Source organism: Motacilla alba, chromosome 21 (assembly GCF_015832195.1).
Source record: "Motacilla alba alba isolate MOTALB_02 chromosome 21, Motacilla_alba_V1.0_pri, whole genome shotgun sequence".
Lineage (NCBI taxonomy): Eukaryota > Metazoa > Chordata > Aves > Passeriformes > Motacillidae > Motacilla > Motacilla alba.
Window position 1 is genome coordinate 4,413,847 of NC_052036.1, and position 18,001 is coordinate 4,431,847.

The window sequence follows — 18,001 nt, forward strand, 5'->3', positions numbered from 1 at the left end:
CTACAAACCAGGTTTCACACTCAGCCTGCTGCCAGCCCTCTGTGCCACAAGAGCACGGGTCTGGGCTCTGCACTCACTTTCCTGTGCTGCTCATAGTTGCGGATGAAGTCCCGGAGCTGCTCCTCTCGGCTCTCCAGCGTGGCGTACAGCTGCTGCATCTGGCTCACCAGGTCTGTCTTCTCCCCCTTCAAGCGCTTGCGGTCGGCTTTCATGGCTGTGGGAGAGAGGATCACTCCAGCATACGAGGCATGGCAGCCCCTTGACTCCACCTCTTTTATTTCTCAAGGAAAAAGCACCAAAATGACAGTCCTGGGGGTTGGGCTGGGAGAAGATGCCCAATTCACCACTGCACCCTGAAAATACTCATCACGTGGCTCCCATCCTCCAAGGGGCAGCTCAGACCCTGGAAAAGGAGGTTTGGGAGCAAAACTGCAGCCTCAGCCTCAGGGCCTGGCGCAGGAAAACCCGCTGCTCCCTTTCCAGGATAAATAAACCACAACCAGTTTATTCTGAGCAGCGAGGCAGATTCCAGAGCGCTCCCACGAGCCCAGGGCACGGCTCCCTGAGTGTCCCCTTCCAGCTCAGGGATGCTGTGTTGGGATGAGGGGATGGAGCAGAGGCATGTGGGATGTGATGGGTGTTTCAACAGCCCTGAGGGGAATCTAAAACCTTCATGTTTTCCCTCCTCATTGCACCAGTGAGGGATGCTCACTGACCACCGACCCTGGGAAAGCCATGAAAGACTGGAAATCCAGGGAGAATTACAGAAATCTCATGTAGCACAGGGAGTTTTGGTCACTTCTGTACATCAATGCTTTACCCAGTACTGAACCTGGTCCTTGGCAGTGCTGCAGAAGTGCCCTGTGGTCCCTGCTCCAAATACACCCCAGCCCACCAAAATAATGCCCAGTTTAGGAATCAGATCACAAACATTTCATTATATATTCCTGCTTTTCCACCCTGAGCAAGTGCTGCTAACTCAGGGATGCTATGAAACACCCTCTGCCCCTCCAACTCTCCCTGCACTCATCATATTGAATCACTGAGTCTTGCAAGTTGTTGTCTGTATTATTAAAAAAATCCTAAATGCCCCCAAAACTTTCCAGAAAAAAAACAACCCCAAAGCCACCAGGGGCTGTGTATACTACAAAAGCTGCCAGAAGATGATGCAGCACCATGAGTGGGACCTGTCTCCATGCCCATATCCAACCTTTCTCCACCAGATTACAGAAATCACAGCAGCTGTTTCAGCCCACGCTGTGTTTTCTACACCCTGTAATGAGTCACTTCATCTGGGGGTTAAACTGCACGTCAGGAACCTTTGGGCTCCTCTCAAAGGTGGAGATAATAAAGACAATGTAAGAAATACAAGGGAAATGTGACTGTGGCACCCTGAAAGGGGAATTAATTTCCTTCGTGCACCTTTGGCACCCTTGGCTTTGAGCCTTTGCTTCACCCAGCACAGGGGAGCTCTGCTCCCACCCTCCTCTGGCTGGGAACCCTCCAAAGGCACTTCCACCTGCGTGTGAGCAGGGAGAGCAGCATTATTTGTGTGCAGTGAAGCCCCCAGGCACCCTCAGGCAGAAGAAGCTGATAGCAGGGATCACCCAGCCCTGCACACGAGCTGGGATAGACCCCAGAATCAGAGCAGCCACCCCAGTCCAGCTCTGTGCAGCTCCATGTCCCACCCCAGCTTGCCACCACCACAGAGAAGAGGTTTATTCAGGTGTGAACTTCTGTGCACAGGTTTTACTCTACTTTTTTTTGCTATTTCTTACTCTAAGTGTGTGCTGGGAAGATGAATAATAAATCACGTACTTGGAATGGAGCTGTAAGGAAAGAAGGGGTTTGCAAGGAAAGAAGGTGAGAGGAGAAAGATGGGGCAAAAAAAATCAGACTAAATAGTGGAGGAAGAGGGAGATACTTTGGACTATAGAGATTTTTTATCTGTTAAAATCCAAGAGATGAAACTCTTTGGACCAACTATTCTGCCAGTAAGCACTGGAGATAAATCAGGACACCGAAAACCAGAAAATGAGGTAGGAAATGCTGCAAAAATTCACATTGTCCTGTGACAAGGAGCTCTTGGGAGTCTTCCTTGCCCACTTCAATGAACATGACTCCTCCTGGGACAACTCGGCCTCTTCCGACACCAGGACTTCCCTTACTTTTTTCCCATCTTAGGAAATTCCTACAGAAACCCTCTAAAAACAATCACAACCACACCCATGTCTTTGAAAAAGCCCTTTCCCACTGCCTGTACTTAACCACCACCTTCCCCCTGCCCAATTCTTTCACAGGAACTAAAAACTTGCTAAAAAAAGAAAAATTAATGATGATTTGACTGAACCATACTGGGGTGAGATCCAGACCCCATGGACACATATGTATCTATATATGTAAAATTTCATTTCCTCAAGGATACTGGGAGGCTCTTATAAAAAGTTTAAGTCACATTTGCCAATCTCTGATGCTGGAGGCGACAAAAAGAATCCTAATGAACTTAATTAAATAGTGAGTCCCCTATAGCATACAAACTCCTTTAATTAGTGGCAGTGTTCATGGCCCTTAAAGATTTACAGAAAACACTTAATCATTTGCCAATAAAAAAAAGAAAATGTTCTGAAGTACTATTAGAAGAAGGGTAACTATATCACAAGGTTGAATATGTATTGATATACTAATATTTACCAATATTTATGCCAGTGTATCAGTATTACAAGATTATGAGGTTTGGGTATTGAAAGAGCAGATTTTTTCCTATTAACCCAACAGGACAATTTACCATTCACTGCATTTCATATTTGAGAGATTTGCTGAAATTAACACACTTTTTTTTTGCTTCCCTCTATTACCCTCCTTCCTCCAAGAACGATTAGCTCCTAAGCTTAAAGAAGATTTATCAGTCATTTGAGAACTTCATTCCAAGCCAAATTAATAGGAAATTAATTGAAAAAGGCAGGAGAAAAATAAAAAGTGAGGCAGAAGTGAGCTGTGAGGGCTGCCAGCAGCTCCTGGACCGAGCCCCACTCGCTGCAGCAGCTTAATTTGTCCTTAGCAAACAAGCCCAGCTAATTACTCAGCCGGGGAAAACGAGCCTTTGCAATCCATGGCCAGTCAAGGAGGGATAAAGCAGATTTTCGCTGGCTATCGTGTCCATCTGAGGAGGTGAAATGGCTTTTTCCTTTAATCTGATGATCCAGGGCCAGGTTTCTATATCCCAAACCCCCACAAGTGTCCAAATAAACTCCCCCAGCCCACTGGCACAGCAGGCTCTGGACAAACCTCTGACCTCTTCATAAACCCAAGAAAAGAAGCAAGAAATCCTAAACCCAGACCACGAGTGGAAAGTACTTCTCTTACTTGCATTATTAATTGTCCCCTCCCCTCCAAAGCACATGGCAGAAGGAGAGGGGGGACCCAGCAGCCCCCCTTGGAGTTGGCAGCTCAGCACCAGCCTTGGCATCAAGGGATGGGGGAGATGGGTTGGGATGAGCTGGGTGAACCCCCCCAGCTCTCACCACCATCCCCACCTGCACCAGGTCACCCTGTCCTGTTGTGTTATTTGAGCTTCCACCTCCTGCCACTCGATCCTCTCTCGGTCCTTTGGGAGAAGAATGATGGACGCAGACGTAACGGGACCAGCTCCTCCTGCAGCCCCAACAATTAAAAATCCACCCCCTCAGCACCTTTCATTCCCAGCTCTACGTGAGGAGCCAAAATCCAGTTGCTTCTCTGGAGAAGCACAGCCTTGTCTGGGACAGCAGCAGGGCTGGAACCACCCAGCGATGCCACCACGGGAAGTGTCACCACCCCATGGCCCCAGTCTGATCTCACCATCCAACAGCTCCCAGCTGGGAATGAGCTCCTGTATCCTCAACCCAGGCATCTCCCCTCACGATGGGGGCTGCTCTAAATGCTGCCTTCCCTCTTTGAGATTAACAGTGTCAGATGAAGGGGGTATCAAACACAGAACATCCTGATGGGGAAAGGACTCACAAGGATCACTGATGTCCAACCCCTGTGCCTATGAGGTGGAGGCTCCACCATCCAGCCAAGGCTCCCTTGGAGGACATATGAGCAATAATTAGTCTGACTACCTTGATAATGTGATATTAGATGAAAAACTACTGCTTGAGCCATAGAAGCAGCATCTCTGCCCAGTTTCACTCCTGGGATGAGGCAACAATGCCCAGACACACACAGAGCACTGGCAGAAGATGCAGCACACCCCTGAACTCCAAAGAGCAGCTTCCCATGACTCCCATCCACTTCCAAGTCCTTCACTCACCCCACACAATGTGAATTTTCATGCCAGGAACAGAATCAGACCTGACTTTCTCACTTACTGAATCACACACTTATTTCCTAATGCAGGGAAGGGCATCCTCAGGGAGCACGGCTGGAACCCCAGAGATGCCCCGTGCAACAGGAATGTGCAAACCCATCCTGTCCCATTAACATTTACTTAATTTCTCCTGTTTCTTCCTCGCAGCCATGAAATCCAATATTGTCACCATGACTAACCCATAAAATCAGGGTGGCAGTGCTGCTCCTTGCTTTGCAATTAAAGAGCCATGTGCAGTCCCCAGGGCAGCTGTCACCAGCTGGAAGATCTTGACGTTGAAAACATCAACGTTCCAGGGTGTCAGGCAGAGCCAGCACTCACTCCTGGGGGTGTGGAGGTATGGAGCAGGCAGGAAATTAGAGCCCAATGTCAAATTTCAGGAAAAAGTGAGGTGAGGCAATTCTCCATGAGGGAGTTTAGCTGGTAACAGCCAAGGGCTTTCCAAACCTGACCCAGCAGTCAACGAGCTGATCAGTCACTTCTGAAAACATCAGGTTGGTCTTCAAAGGAGAACAACAGGTTTTCTGTAGAGATCCTTGTCCTTATAGTTGAGATGGCTTCCTTGGCTGGGTCCATGGCTGGGACATCCATCAGTCAGGACATCCATCTATCAGGATATCCATCCAGAGGGACACCCATTTCTGGGACACCCATCTGCCAGGTCACACATCCTTCTGGGATATCCATCTGATGCAACCCTCATCTTCTGGATCATCCATCCACTGGGACACCCATCCACCCATTTCTTTGCTACCCACCCCTCACTGCAGCAAGTTGAGGCTGCTGTGGATCTCTGCAGGAGGCTTCCCCAGCCCAAATACTATTCCTGGGGAGTCACAGCTTTGAGCTGAAGGTGAGGGAGGGAGAAAACCAGGCTACAACCCATTTGTGGAGCAGACATGAAGTTGGTTCATGCCTTTCCAAGCAGCAGGGAAAGCCAGCCTGAGGTTTCCATGCTGGCATCAAAAAGGAAACAGAAACCAGGTTTGCTCTCCATGTGATAATCCCGCAGGCAAGCTCCAGCATATTGGATAAACCTTCCCAGAAATGGGGTTTCTGCCATTAGCCCACATGCTCATGGATGTCTCCCAGCCAAGAGGCTCCTCAGTCCCCCAGGCACTTGGGCACAGTCCCTGGCCACAGCAGGACCAGCAGTAATAAAGCTGTCTGCAACTTCTCCCATCAGGGATTTCCACACCAGAAATCCAGACCACATCCACACCTTTCCAGGCAGGATGGGGGAAATAATAACTGTGCTAATGCTGGAAGCACAATTCAGAGTCCCAGCCGTGGCAGAAGTGGAGAGGGAGGTAGGGTGTAGCACTATGGGATTTTAATTGGATGTTAATGGAATAAAAAAAGTGCAAGAGATGGAATTAGCCCAGGAAAAAGGCAGAATAAGGATGTACAAAGCACATGCTGACAGAAATATAGGAAGTGGTGGAGTTGCTTTTGCAGAGCACCCTGTGCTGGGCCAGATCCCTGCCCCTACCCTGCACAGCAAGGACTTGTTAGCACAGCACAGGGAAGATGCAGGACAGCTTATCAGCTTTATCCCTGTGCCAAATACTGTTGAGAAGGGCTGGAAATGCACCTCCAAAGGGGGACAGTGAACCCACCCTCCATGGAGACTATCACAAACCAAACCCTGTGCAGCTGTGCAAAATAAAGGTTCTTAAAAACTGCTGGAGCCCCCAAAAGCAAACCTGAGCAGCAAACCCTCTCTGCTTCCCTCTGCAGCATGGCCCAGCGAGCCAAGATCCATCTGAACCAGCTGCACTGCACTTCCAGGCTCAGAGCCAGCAACAGTGACAGATCTCCATATAATTTATCTGCTAATGACATTCCACAGGGCCCACCATGGGCTGCTGCAGGCTCAGGGATGCTGCAGCCACTGCTGCTGGATGTGGGACTGGGGATGCAGGAATGCAGGCTGTGAGGAGGAGCTGCTCTTGGGAGGTGCTCTGGCTGCAGGACACAACTGACACAGATCCCTAAACTACAGGACAGTGTGGCCAAGTTTCCCTGTGCTCCTGGCACAGCCTTGTCCCACAGTTCCTCACTACAGAGCCATGACTTCCCCATGTGTCCATCAGCAGATCCATCTCCCCTGGCAGAACCAGTCACCAGGCACTGTTTTGCCTCCACTTTTGGCTACGTTTCTCTCTGGACTTTTTTCACAGAAAGGAAAAAGGATTTTTTCCCCTCCAGCTGCTGATCTCGTTTTCAAGTTATCCATCTCAGTCACTGCTGCCAAGCCTGCTCTGCTGCCCAGAGCCTCCAACCCAGACAACCTTCCCAAAATCACAAAAGCTTCTCAATATTGCAGGACAGGGAAGGAGCATCAATTGAAAAAAGCTTCTTGCTGTGTGCCCATCCAAGTGCCAACTGAGATTCTCTCTTCCTAGCCACCACACCTGCAGAGAAGTCCTGGAAAACCAAGCTCAGAGGCTTGAATATTGGCAAATAAAAGCCCAATAAAAACCCCAACATTATATTCCTTAAATACTCACAATTTTCAAGCCAAACTCACTTTTTCTCTGGATTATCCTCCACGGAAGCACATACAGAAGCATTGCAGCTTCTGAGATGACTTCTTACTCTTATTTTTTTTGTAACTAGTATTATAATAGTTCAGCTTTTCTGCATTTTCCATTTATCAGCACTTCCCCCCCTGCCCCATCCACACAGAGCAAATATTCCTTAATTAAGGTTTTTCTCCTCCAATTACAGCTCTGTAAACCCAGAGCATTTCCTGCTGCCTGAGGCTGCACTGGTGGTGTGTGGGGAGGCAGGATTTTGGAGTTATTTTGGCTGTTGCTGATACATAGGGATGTTTTTGTACATCAGAGAGTGATAACAAAATTTCCTGAAGTTCTTTCCCCCAAATACTGACTCAGCCAAATTCCCCGTGCCTCCGAGCATCTCAGCATCCTGAACAGGGGGAGATTCAGAGGCCCCACAGCTCCCCACGTGCTGCTCAGCCTCTGAGCCTGAAAACTTTTGACAGCTTCTCCTCATAATCCTCAAATACGAGCTGACAAGTGCAAGTTATACTCGGTATGCTGGGGATTTCAGATGATATTTAGAGCCACGGCGCTGCCAGGGCTTGACAAGTGAGAGCCTTCCCTGCTCAGGATCATCCCCTGGCTCCAGCTAACAAACCATCCTGCCTGGATTTATTGTCAGCTTGGTTTTAGAGCAGAAAAGCTGCAATGTTGTATTTTGCTGCACACATCCCAGTCCCAGGGCTTGCTGTGCTGGTAAGGAAGGGGGAGCACAGTCCCAGCTGCCACAAAACCCCCCAAAGGCAGGCATGAAGGAAGGAGGAGACCCTGAATGTCACCTGGAGGTAACCCCATGTGGGACAAGGAAAGCTGCAGTCACCAGGAAATTCACAGCTTCCCTCCTGCAAGTCTGAGGGGCTCAAATCCAACCCAAACCCCATCACCAGCTGCATTTCAGCTGCTGCCTTGGCTCTACTCTACAGCTGTGAAGGAATTCCTTTGCAGTGCTGCAATCAGCCCTCACGTACCATTTCCCAGCCCACTGCTGCACCCCAGTCCTTCCCAGCTCCACACCAGCCCCTGCTGGGGCAGGAGAGCAGGGGGGTCCCAGGGACACCAAACCCCCAGGAGGAGCACCTGATGAATGCACTCTGCAAAGTCCAAGTGAAAAGGATGGCTTTTCCTTTCCTTATTAATGGACGTTTTGAAAGTTGAGGGTGCTGGGGAGAGGTGCAGCCAAGGGAGGTGCAGCCCTTCCCTGTGGAAACCCAGGGCACTGGGAATATTTCTCTGTCTGCTCTGGGGTGCCCTGACCCCCAGGGGAGCACTGACTGTGACCCTCATTCATGGAGAAAGTTTCCTGGACTGCAAGATAGACTGGAACCCACAAAAGTGTGAAACAGATTACAGAGAGCAGTGTAGGTGCATCACTTGGGGAGAAATTGAGGTTCTGGGATGTTTAGTGTGTTGTGGATGGGAGCAAGATGGAGGGCACAGGGTGTCATCCTCGGTTTCTTCTTCATGCTGCTTCTTCCTCCTTCTCCATGGGTTTGGGTGGCATTTTGTAATTGGGCAGCAAAGCCCACATTGGGGCTCTTTGGGATCAGTTATTGGGTTAAAAGGGGAAATAATCCAGGTGTCAGCTCTTAATTGGACAGTTTAGTGTTAAAAGACCTTGGAGCAAGAGATTGTTGGCCATTTTGTGCCTTCTGATGCAAAGCTGCTGAACTCCCAGTGGTGAGACTGTTTCACTGATAAGAAATAATAAACACCTGGGTCTGAACATGAACTACTGTCTCAAGTGCCTTCAATCCAGACCCAGAGAAACCCACAACTGGTACCCCCACACCTACCCTGCAGAGCCTCCTTGGCACGTGCCAGCTCCTGCTCCTTCTGTGCCAGCTGCACCTTCAGCTCGGTGGCCGAGAGCACCTCCGGGGACTTGCTGCCGTGGGTCTCCTCCAGGTCCTTGGTCAGCATTTCCTTCATTTGCCGGAGCAGGTGGACCTCCTCCTGCAGCTGGGCCACCTCCTCCCGCAGCAGCGCTGGAGGAAGAAGGGACACAATGTCAGGAAGTGAGTGACAGCTCCAGCCCAGCCCCAGGTCCTGCTGCAAACCCCAACCCCGGGGAAACGCTGCAGGGGCGGCCCCTCCCTGCTGGCAAAACTGCTCTGCACAGCCCAAACCTGCAGCAGCTGGGACTGGATGGATGGATGGATGGATGGATGGATGGATGGATGGATGGATGGATGGATGGATGGGAAGGCACTAGGAGGGAGGCAGGGAGCCTCCACTGGGTGATGGCGTTTGCATTGAAAAAATAAAAATAGATGTTAGTGTGTAATAGTAATAGTAGGAAGAAACCGAGAAGGACTTTCCTATCCAAGCCCCTTGCTGACAGGGTGGGGGTCCAACAGAGTCTCCTGAGCTCCCACACATCTCAGCTCTGCCTCCAGCCACCCACATGCTCACGACACACTCAACAAAACCACTGTGAGACTGGAAAAGGGAAGATGACGCTTCCATCCACAGTCCCAAATCCTGAATTTTGCAGATTTACACCCAGTGACGGCTCACTATTCCAAGCAGCTACACTGCAGGAGCACGCTGGCAGAACCCAGCTGGGATCCCCTCCACATGAGGCACTGGAGGAAAGCTCCAGCACTGCTTTCTTACAGCTGCACCCACTGTGTAGTGTAATAAAGTGCTTTTCTGCTATTTCCACATTGCACCCATCACCCTCATCCTGCAAAACACTTTTGGGCTGTGCAGGTGCTGCTGCAATCCTCCCTCTGAGTCTGGCTTTGCTTTCCCTCCCCTTTAAAAACAGGTGTAGAAAAGCCCTTTCACATCCCAAACTGGCTTATTGATTTCATAGAATGATGGAATGGTTTGGACTGGAAGGCACCTTAAAGACCATCCAGTCCCACTCCCTGCCCTAGGCAGGGATACTTTCCACTAGACCAGGTTGCTCTATGTCCAACCTGGACTTGAACACTTCCAGGGGTGGGACATCCACATCCTCTTGGGTTGGCATCATGGACACGGGGAGAAAAAAATGCCCCCATCAGCACACACGTCACAGTTAGCAGAAAAATGAAACAGAAATTAAACCCCAGCACTTCCTCTCCAAACCAACGTGCTTGTGTCCTTTCCCCAAGTGCTCCCGAGCAGCAGAGAGCCTGGAGGACACCAACTGGACATGGAACACAGGGATTTCTCCCCTTGTCCTTCCTGGGGTCCCTCTGCACGTGCAGGGCCGTTTCCTTTCTGGCGCGGGAGGTGACGCCGGCGGCAGGACAGGGAGAGGCAGCTCCCCCCGGCAGCTGCGCCAGGAAGGCAGAAAATCTGCTGCACATACTTGAAATGCTTCCCCAATGAAAACTGGCAAGGCCCCATTCTGTAAATTATTTAGCAATAAAGTCACTAATGAGGAACAGTCGAGCTCCGGGCTGGGGGGTTTGGTGCAGCCCGAAGTGCTTTCTTGAAATCCGTGCAAAAAGCAAGAACTGGAGGAGGCCAAGGCCAACAGGATCTTCCCCAGGGATGGAAGAAACACAGCGTGTCCCCTCCAGGCTCTGGGAACCCTGAGAGGATGTGAAGGGCTCACACATGGTGGAGTATTTTGTGTGCAAAACCCACCAAGTGCCTTCCCCAGCCACAGAAAGCCCCCTGCAGCCCCACAAAATACCCTGCCTGCAACAAACTGCCTTTTTTTTTTCCCCTGATAACTTATTTTCACCTTTTCTTACATGCCACTTTACCAAGGGCTATGCCTGGGAAAAAAATGAACCAGCAGATGAGGATGGAGGCAGGGCAGCTTGCACGGGGATGACTGATCCCGATGGATTCCTGCAAATTGCAGCATTTTGGTGGGAACCAAGAAAATCCCCACACAGCAGGAAGTGATCTGGGAAAGGGAGAGGGGAAACAAGACCAAGGCGAGACAGCCTGGGGGGAATTCTGCAGCAAAGAATACCAGAGGGGTGCTTGGGCATGGCCCAAGGTGCTGGAATGCACTGCCCAGTGCAGCTCTCCAAAAATGCACTGACCCCCTCTGCTCACGGTTAGAAACACTAAAAAAAATGGAAAAGCATCTCTCCTCCAAAACAGGCAACAAGGGAATTCCATCCCCACTTAGTACTCGGCTCCTGATCCAGGCAGAAACTGCTGAAGGATTAAAATCTGAGATCTATGAGAAGCTACAGATGTAATCTGGAGAGAAACATGCAGCACCATGCTCCTCAAGCTGCTGGATGCAAGCCAAAGCCTATGGAGAACCTGAATTATTGATCAGCCATATACCCACAATTCTTGCTTTTTTAGACATATAATTTGAGACAGACATAAATAAATATATACGATATACATATATATATGTGTGTGTAGAAAAAGGGGTTATGGTTTGCAAGATATTGTTATGTTTGCTACATATACATTATTATATATATGGCAAAGCCAAATCCGGTTTAAATATATATATATATATATAAATATAAATGTGTGTGTGTGTGTGTGTGTGCAAAATTGGAAAGCACAATCCATGCAGCCAGAGTTTTATAGGAAAATCCCTCTTTCCAACTCTCTCTCAGGGCTCCTGCCAATGTCATGGGATCACAAACTGGTTTGGGTTGGAAGGGAGCTTAAAGCTCATCTTGTTTCACCCCTTCCACGGGCAGGGACACCTTCCACTATCCCAGGTTGCTCCAAGCCCCATCAAACCTGGCCTGGAACTTCCAGGGATGGGGCAGCCACAGCTTCTCTGGACACACACCTGTAATGACACTTATGTACAGGATTTCCATCACTCCAATGCTTCCTCTGGTATTCTGCCCACCAAAATCACACCAATTTTCCCCCTCAAAGCACTTGTCCCCCCTCTCCAGCATGGAGCATCTGCTCTCCATCACTCTTCTCCAAGCTTCCATCCCAAATCTCCAGCACCTCCTGCTCACAAGGGTCCTATGGAGAAATCCCACGTTATTGGCATCATTTGCATTTAGAGACTCAGCTTGAAAGGGAAATTTTAGCTTAATTTCAAAACAGGGGGGAGAAAACCCCTGCTGCTCTGCCAAGTTTAAGTACCTAAATAAATGACCCGAAACGCGCCGTTTGCAGGCAGCTCTTAGAGATCACTGCAGAAAAGTTCCAATAGCTGGGAAAATGGGGTCAATTATTCAGGAACCTCATTTCAGCCTCTGTTTCTTCCACATCCATATGGCTGAGGGAGGATTTCCATGTGATTCCTATCAGCTGGACGGAGCTGTGCCTCTACTTGAAGCTGCAGAGGAGTTTGCAGTGAGCATCAGCCCTCTCTAGCAGGGCTCAGTGCCCCTCACAAGGGACTCCACACAACCCCCAGCGTGATGCAAAAGGAGAAGAGAATATTTTTAAAGGCTTTTTTTGCAGTTCACCCTTGCAAGTGTCACTATATCAGGGTGCAAAGTTAAAATTGCCATTAGGAATCACCTCCTAAATGCAACAACCTCAATGTGAAAAGCTTTCACAGCACTTTTCCCGCAATATTTTTGTCCCTTTTAAATTCTCCCTCCTCTTTTTAACCTTTTTTGGGGGGAGGGGAGGGGAATTGGGTGCTTTCTGTAATTCCTGACCAGCCAGAGGAGAAGGAGATATTGCCTTGCATGAACAAACCCCATCACTCATTCCAAGCCCTTCCAAACGTGCTGCAAGTGGGCAGAGATGCAATGAAGGCAATTTAAACATTTCCCAGATCAACTGATGAAAACTACTGTTCCCACTGAAATAATTGCCTGTTAATTATATTTCAGTTGATCACATTAAACTTCCACGACACTGCTGGATTCTGAATGCTTTATGCTTCAACCACTGATGGGTGTTAACAGACAACACCAAGGAGATTTTATTTTTTTTTAAATTGTGGTGAACATCTCCAGACAGCATTTGGGGCTGAAGTTTCCACTCCTGCTCCTGCAAATCCCATCTTGGACTCCTCTGGGCAGCAGACCAACCCTCCATGCAGCAGCAAAGCCTTTTACTGGCCTTGGAACAGGCATCACTTTAAAGACATCCATTTAAAAGCCTTTTTTTCTCCATGTAACTCAGCTGACACGACTGCTGTACACGCATTTCTGCCTTTGGAGGGGACATATTAAAAATGGATGCAGAACAAACGGCGAGGCTCGTGTGGGTGAATCAGTATCTCAGGTGAAAGCTGCATTTTGTGCTGCTTTGGTGAGTTTGATGGTGAGATGGTTTTTTGCTTTGCTGGGCACAAATCAAGGGGGTGTTTCTATCCAGAGCATCAGCAGGATAAATATACATGTACACACACCTCTGTCCTAGGATGAGAAATGCAAGGGTCATAAAGAACCTTATTAGAAAAAAATAAAGATTGAAGACTCAGGGATGAGCTGAGTTTGTATTTTAAAGAGCATCTCATCCCCTCTGATTTTTAAGCAGCTTCTCAGCTTGGGACCACCTTCTTGCAAAGGCGCAGAAAGCTGGAGAGGGACTTCTGACAAGGGTCTTGAAGTGACAGGCCAAGGGGAATGGCTTCCCACTGACAGAGGGCACAGTTAGATGGGATATTAGGAAGAAAATATTCCCTGTGAGTGTGGTGAGGCCCTGGCACAGGGTGCCCAGAGAAGCTGTGGCTGCCCCATCCCCAGAAGTGTTTGATGCCAGGCTGGACAGGGCTTGGAGCAGCCTGGGACAGTGGAAAATGTCCCTGCTCATGGCAGGGGGTGGGACTGGATGGGCTTTAAGGTCCCTCCAACCCAAACCATTTGTAAGAGCACCCAGCTACTGCCACTGCCCAGGATTTGCTGGGGCAAAGCCAATACATCCAACCTCTTCCTTTGGCACCTGGGCACCACGCTGGACTCACAGGGGCTCAAAACGAGCACCCTCTCCACCCCACAGCATCATCTCCTCAAGGGGATAAGCACAAGGGCCTGACATCTGTAAATCACCACTTCAGCCCAGCCCTGCTGTGCACCCCAGGCACATCCCTCAGTACAGAGTCTCTGCAGCACCATGGCACTCCACGACCTCAGAGGAGCCGTCAACCACCCACTGCTCCCTCCCAGGTGGGTACCAGGGCACTCAGCAGAGCCTCTGGATTAATAAAATGAATTCTGGCTTTGCACACCTATCTCTTACTTTTAAATAAGCTTTTATGTCCACTCTGTGCTGCTGCTGCAATGCTTCCAGTGAGCTGTCATACCTGGCCACAGACAATCCATAAGAATTTCAGGGTAAAGCTTTCACCCAGTGAGAGCAAATCCTTGCAAACACCATTTCTGACCATTTCCTGAGTTACACAGCTTGGCCTCGGCGTGCCCACATGGTCACAGCTCTGGGACAGGACCCCCAGCCACACACTCTGACCCCTGTCCCACCACTCAGCTGGGGCAGGATATCCTTGCCAAGCTACCCCCATGTCCTGGCATTCCCCACCCCAGAAATAAAGCTTATTTCCACCACGCACTGTCCCAGTCTCTGGTCTGCCCTGGCCACATGCTGGTGGGCATCTCACAGGGGATGTAAGGAATAAAACCTCATTTAAACCCCTGTGCACGCCGGCGGGAGGGTGAGCAGAGGGGCTTGGGGGCCCGGCCGGGGGCTGTGGAGGCACACACGGCAGAAAGCCACCGGCTGTGGGCTGCGACCCCCGCGGCAGCCCCAGAGGCGGCTCCGAGCCCTCCGCCAGCTCCCGGCTCCTCTCCGGGGGACACGAGGGACTGCGGGGGGCACCGGGAGCCGCCCGCCGGCCCTCCCGGCGCCGCGGGAGCCCCTCGGCCCTGCCCTCAGCGCGGGGACAGCGCGGCCACCCCCGCCGCCCTCCCCGCGGCCCCGGCGCCGTTTCGTTTCTCGCAGTCGGAAGCGAGCTCCAAGCACAAAGCGGGCGAGGGGAAGCCGTGCAGCCGGGGCTGCGGCCGCTGCCGGGGAGCCTGCGGGGACCCCCTTACCTGCGTGGGCCGAGCGGGGGCTCAGCGCCGCGCCCGGAGCATCGCCCGCGGCCGCCCCTCGCCGTGCCCGGGCAGCCGCACAATGGGCCGGGCGCGGAGCGGAGCCCTGAGGGCAGCGGCACGTCCCCGCCTTGCTCTCGTCCTGCTCCGACTTCATGGCGGGGCACGGCGGGCCCGGGGGTCCCCGGTGGGCGGCTCCTCGCCGGCACCGCGCGGAAGTGCGGGCAGCGCTACCTGCGCCGGGAATTTGACCTCTCGCCGGTCGCTTGATGTCACGGCTCGGAGGAGTGGCTCTGCCCCGCACGGCCCGAGCTGCGCGGGACGGGGGCCCCGCGAGTCTCCCGGAGCCCCGGGGCCGCGCAGGAACCCGCGGCCGGCCGGCGGCGGAAATGATTCCCGGCTGGAATCATCCATCGCTCCCGCCGCTGCCACCCACCGAGCGGCCGGAGCCTTGTCCCCACGGCTCTGTCGCCGCCGCTGCTCGCGATACTCGGCCGGAGCCGGCAGCGCCGGGGGAAACTGAGGCAGGAGGGTGGCGAGGCAGCTCCTGGCAGCCCCACGGCTCGGGCCAGCTCGTCCTCGCAAGGCAAACACGTGCAGGGCTTTTTCTCGCACTGCAGTTGTTGCTTATTTTATGCGGGATGGCGTGAGCAGAGACAAAGCAAAACGCGTTGAGAATGCAGAGACCACCTGCGTTTCTGTGATGAAAGCCACATAAAAATACAGAACAACCAAACTCTCTGAAACCCAGCATGCTGGTATAGCTTTCCCGTAGGTTCATTAAGGTTGGAAAACACTTCCAAGATCAAGTCCAACTCTTAACCAAATAGCACCATGGCTACTAAACCACAGTGTCTCATCCGCTTGTTTTTTGAACACTTCTAGGGATGACAACTCCACCACTTCCCCTGAGGAGCCTGTTCCAGTGCTTGAGCCCTACTTCAGTGAGGAATTTTTTCCTAATACAAATATTTTTGTCCCCTATGGTACATGGTGCACTGTTACCTGCCCTCACCCTGCTGCTTGGGCTGCCTGTTTCCAAGCCCTCCACAGCAGACCTGCTTTATAAATTTTTTCACCTGCTAAAGCGATGAAGAACTGGGCAGAAGTCCTTTAAGTTTATGAATTTTTGCCTGTCTCGACACTGTTAACCTCACTAGATGAGCCCTGCCAGCTCAGGGATGCTCTGGAGGCAGCCCCAGCACACTGCAAACACACACCTCTTGCTCTGCCCAGGAAGGCAGCGCTTGCACAAAGCTCATAAAACACAGTCCAAGACAAAAACCCCACCACATTCCACTTCACAACAGTACCGAGCCTCTGCCAGCCACCGTGAAGCCAGCTCCCCCACCCTAGAGCAGCAGCATCTCAGGCATGGGGAAACTGAGGCACACCCCGTGTCCATAGGCTTTGACGTTTTGGGGAAATGGATGACAATACAACTGCGGGAGGAGTGAGCTGTCCTGGCTAGGAAGGAATGCACCCATGGCCACCTTGTACAGCCAGGTCAATAAACCAGGTTGTCACCCACCCCAGGCTGTGACCCTCCTGCCCTCCCAGCGCACCGGCGGGCATTGCCCCTTCCCTACCCGGCTGCTTCCTCGCCAGCGGCTCGGCAAGGGGAAGGGGAAGGAGTCGGATTTGTTGTGCAACAAGCGCCGGTTCTCATTGCAGCAAACCCAGGGTGGCACTGCCACATGGCCCCTGCCATCCCTACCTCAGCTCCGGGAAGGCCAGGAAAGCTGTGCGTCACCTCCCTCCCATGGCAGCCTGTTTGCACAATCCGCTCCCTCCCCGGGTCAAGTCGCAGCGCGTCCGTGCCCGCTCAGCTGCCGCTGCTGCCACGGCCGGAGCCTCCCCACGCAGCCGGGAATCACCGCGGCACCTGCGGGTTCAATCCTGCTCCGCTCGTAATCCCGGGGCAAAGGTGGCCGTGTGACCTGCCACGGCACGGCAAGGTGCTGAGCTGCAGCGCCCCGAACCGAAGCCGAGGGAGGAGGTTCCGCGCGTCACTGGCATTGCACAAGCCCGAAGCTCACCGAGAGCTCCCCTTGAGCCTCCTCCCTGGCAGAGGAGCCCGGCGAGCGAGCAGGAGTGCTGGGCTGGGCTCAGAGCTGCCTTCTGCTGACTAATGGTGGCCCGGCAGCGTTACTCACACCCCGCACCCGGCCGTGCTGAGCTCGGCTGCTCTTTGACCCAGCCACGGACCCGCGAGGATTCCCCTGCCCCTTCCTTCGTGATTAATAATCCCTTTGGAAGGCACATGGAAAAATGGTGCTGCTGAAGTCAGAGATGGCTCATGCCTCGCTGGGTTTGTGTGGTGCCACCGGGCTCTGAGTGTGTCCCTGTGACAGGCAGCAGTCACCCTGTGGCTGTGGTTAAATTTCATTTCGTCTTGGTCTCCTCTCCTTGCACTGCATCAAGCCATTGCTGTGTGGCCAGTGGTGGTCCCTGCCCTTAGCCAGGTGGAAGCTGAGGCCAGGAAGGTGTTTCTGTCCCTGGAGTTGTTCCCTGTGGATTCTGCTGCTGCTGGTGCTGGGAAAGGGACAAGTGCTGGTGTCAGTGCAGATTGGTCTGGCCCTTCATGCCAAACTGGCCAGCCTCCTTCAGCCCTCCCTAGCCAAGACCCTTCTTCGGGGGCAGGAGAGACCCTTCCCACCCAAGCCTGGCTCTGAAGGTCTCTGCAGGCTGATCTAAACTTGGTAACTCCCACCTGTATCACATGTCCCATCTGCAGCTTCCTGGGCTTGGAGGTCTCACCAGGGTTATGGTTCTGAGGCAAGCAAGCTACAGGTGGTCACCACCAAAAACTGTCCCAGCTTTTCCAGAAAACCCAACCAACCACCCCCGAGGGCAGGGCCCACCAGAGACTGGCAACAGAGAGTCAAGCTGGGGTCAGAAAGTTGTCCAGCCCTGGCACAGGCTGCCCAGAGCAGTGGTGGAGTCCCCAGTCCCAGAGGGATTTAACAGACATGTGGATGTGGCACCTGGGGACATGGGTTAGTGGTGGCCTTGGCAGTGTTGATTGGACTGGATGATCTCAGAGACCTTTTGCAACCTTGATGATCTCATGATTGTGTGAAAAGCAACTCAGCTTCAGCACTGCTGCTCCAAAGGGAACAGTTCTCCCTCCCTGCAGCACGGAATAGGAGCTGGTGGCTGATCAAACGCAGCTTGAGCATCTGGCTGGTGCT

At 52.0% G+C, this 18,001-nt stretch overlaps 1 protein-coding gene across 5 annotated transcripts in view; it reads right to left on the reverse strand.

The window, feature by feature from the left end:
- Window positions 1–18,001, reverse strand: part of KAZN (kazrin, periplakin interacting protein) — a 214,320-nt gene that overhangs the window by 4,157 nt on the left and 192,162 nt on the right. For 3 of the 5 annotated variants that reach the window (XM_038159739.1, XM_038159744.1, XM_038159741.1), the window contains 2 exons: window positions 8,709–8,900; window positions 78–214 (listed from right to left, as the gene is read on the reverse strand). In XM_038159739.1, the coding sequence (XP_038015667.1) occupies window positions 78–214; window positions 8,709–8,900 (329 nt within the window). Of the gene's footprint in view, window positions 1–77; window positions 215–8,708; window positions 8,901–14,807; window positions 15,257–16,524; window positions 16,976–18,001 lie in introns of those variants that run through there. The other 2 variants (XM_038159743.1, XM_038159742.1) reach the window with 2 other exon arrangements.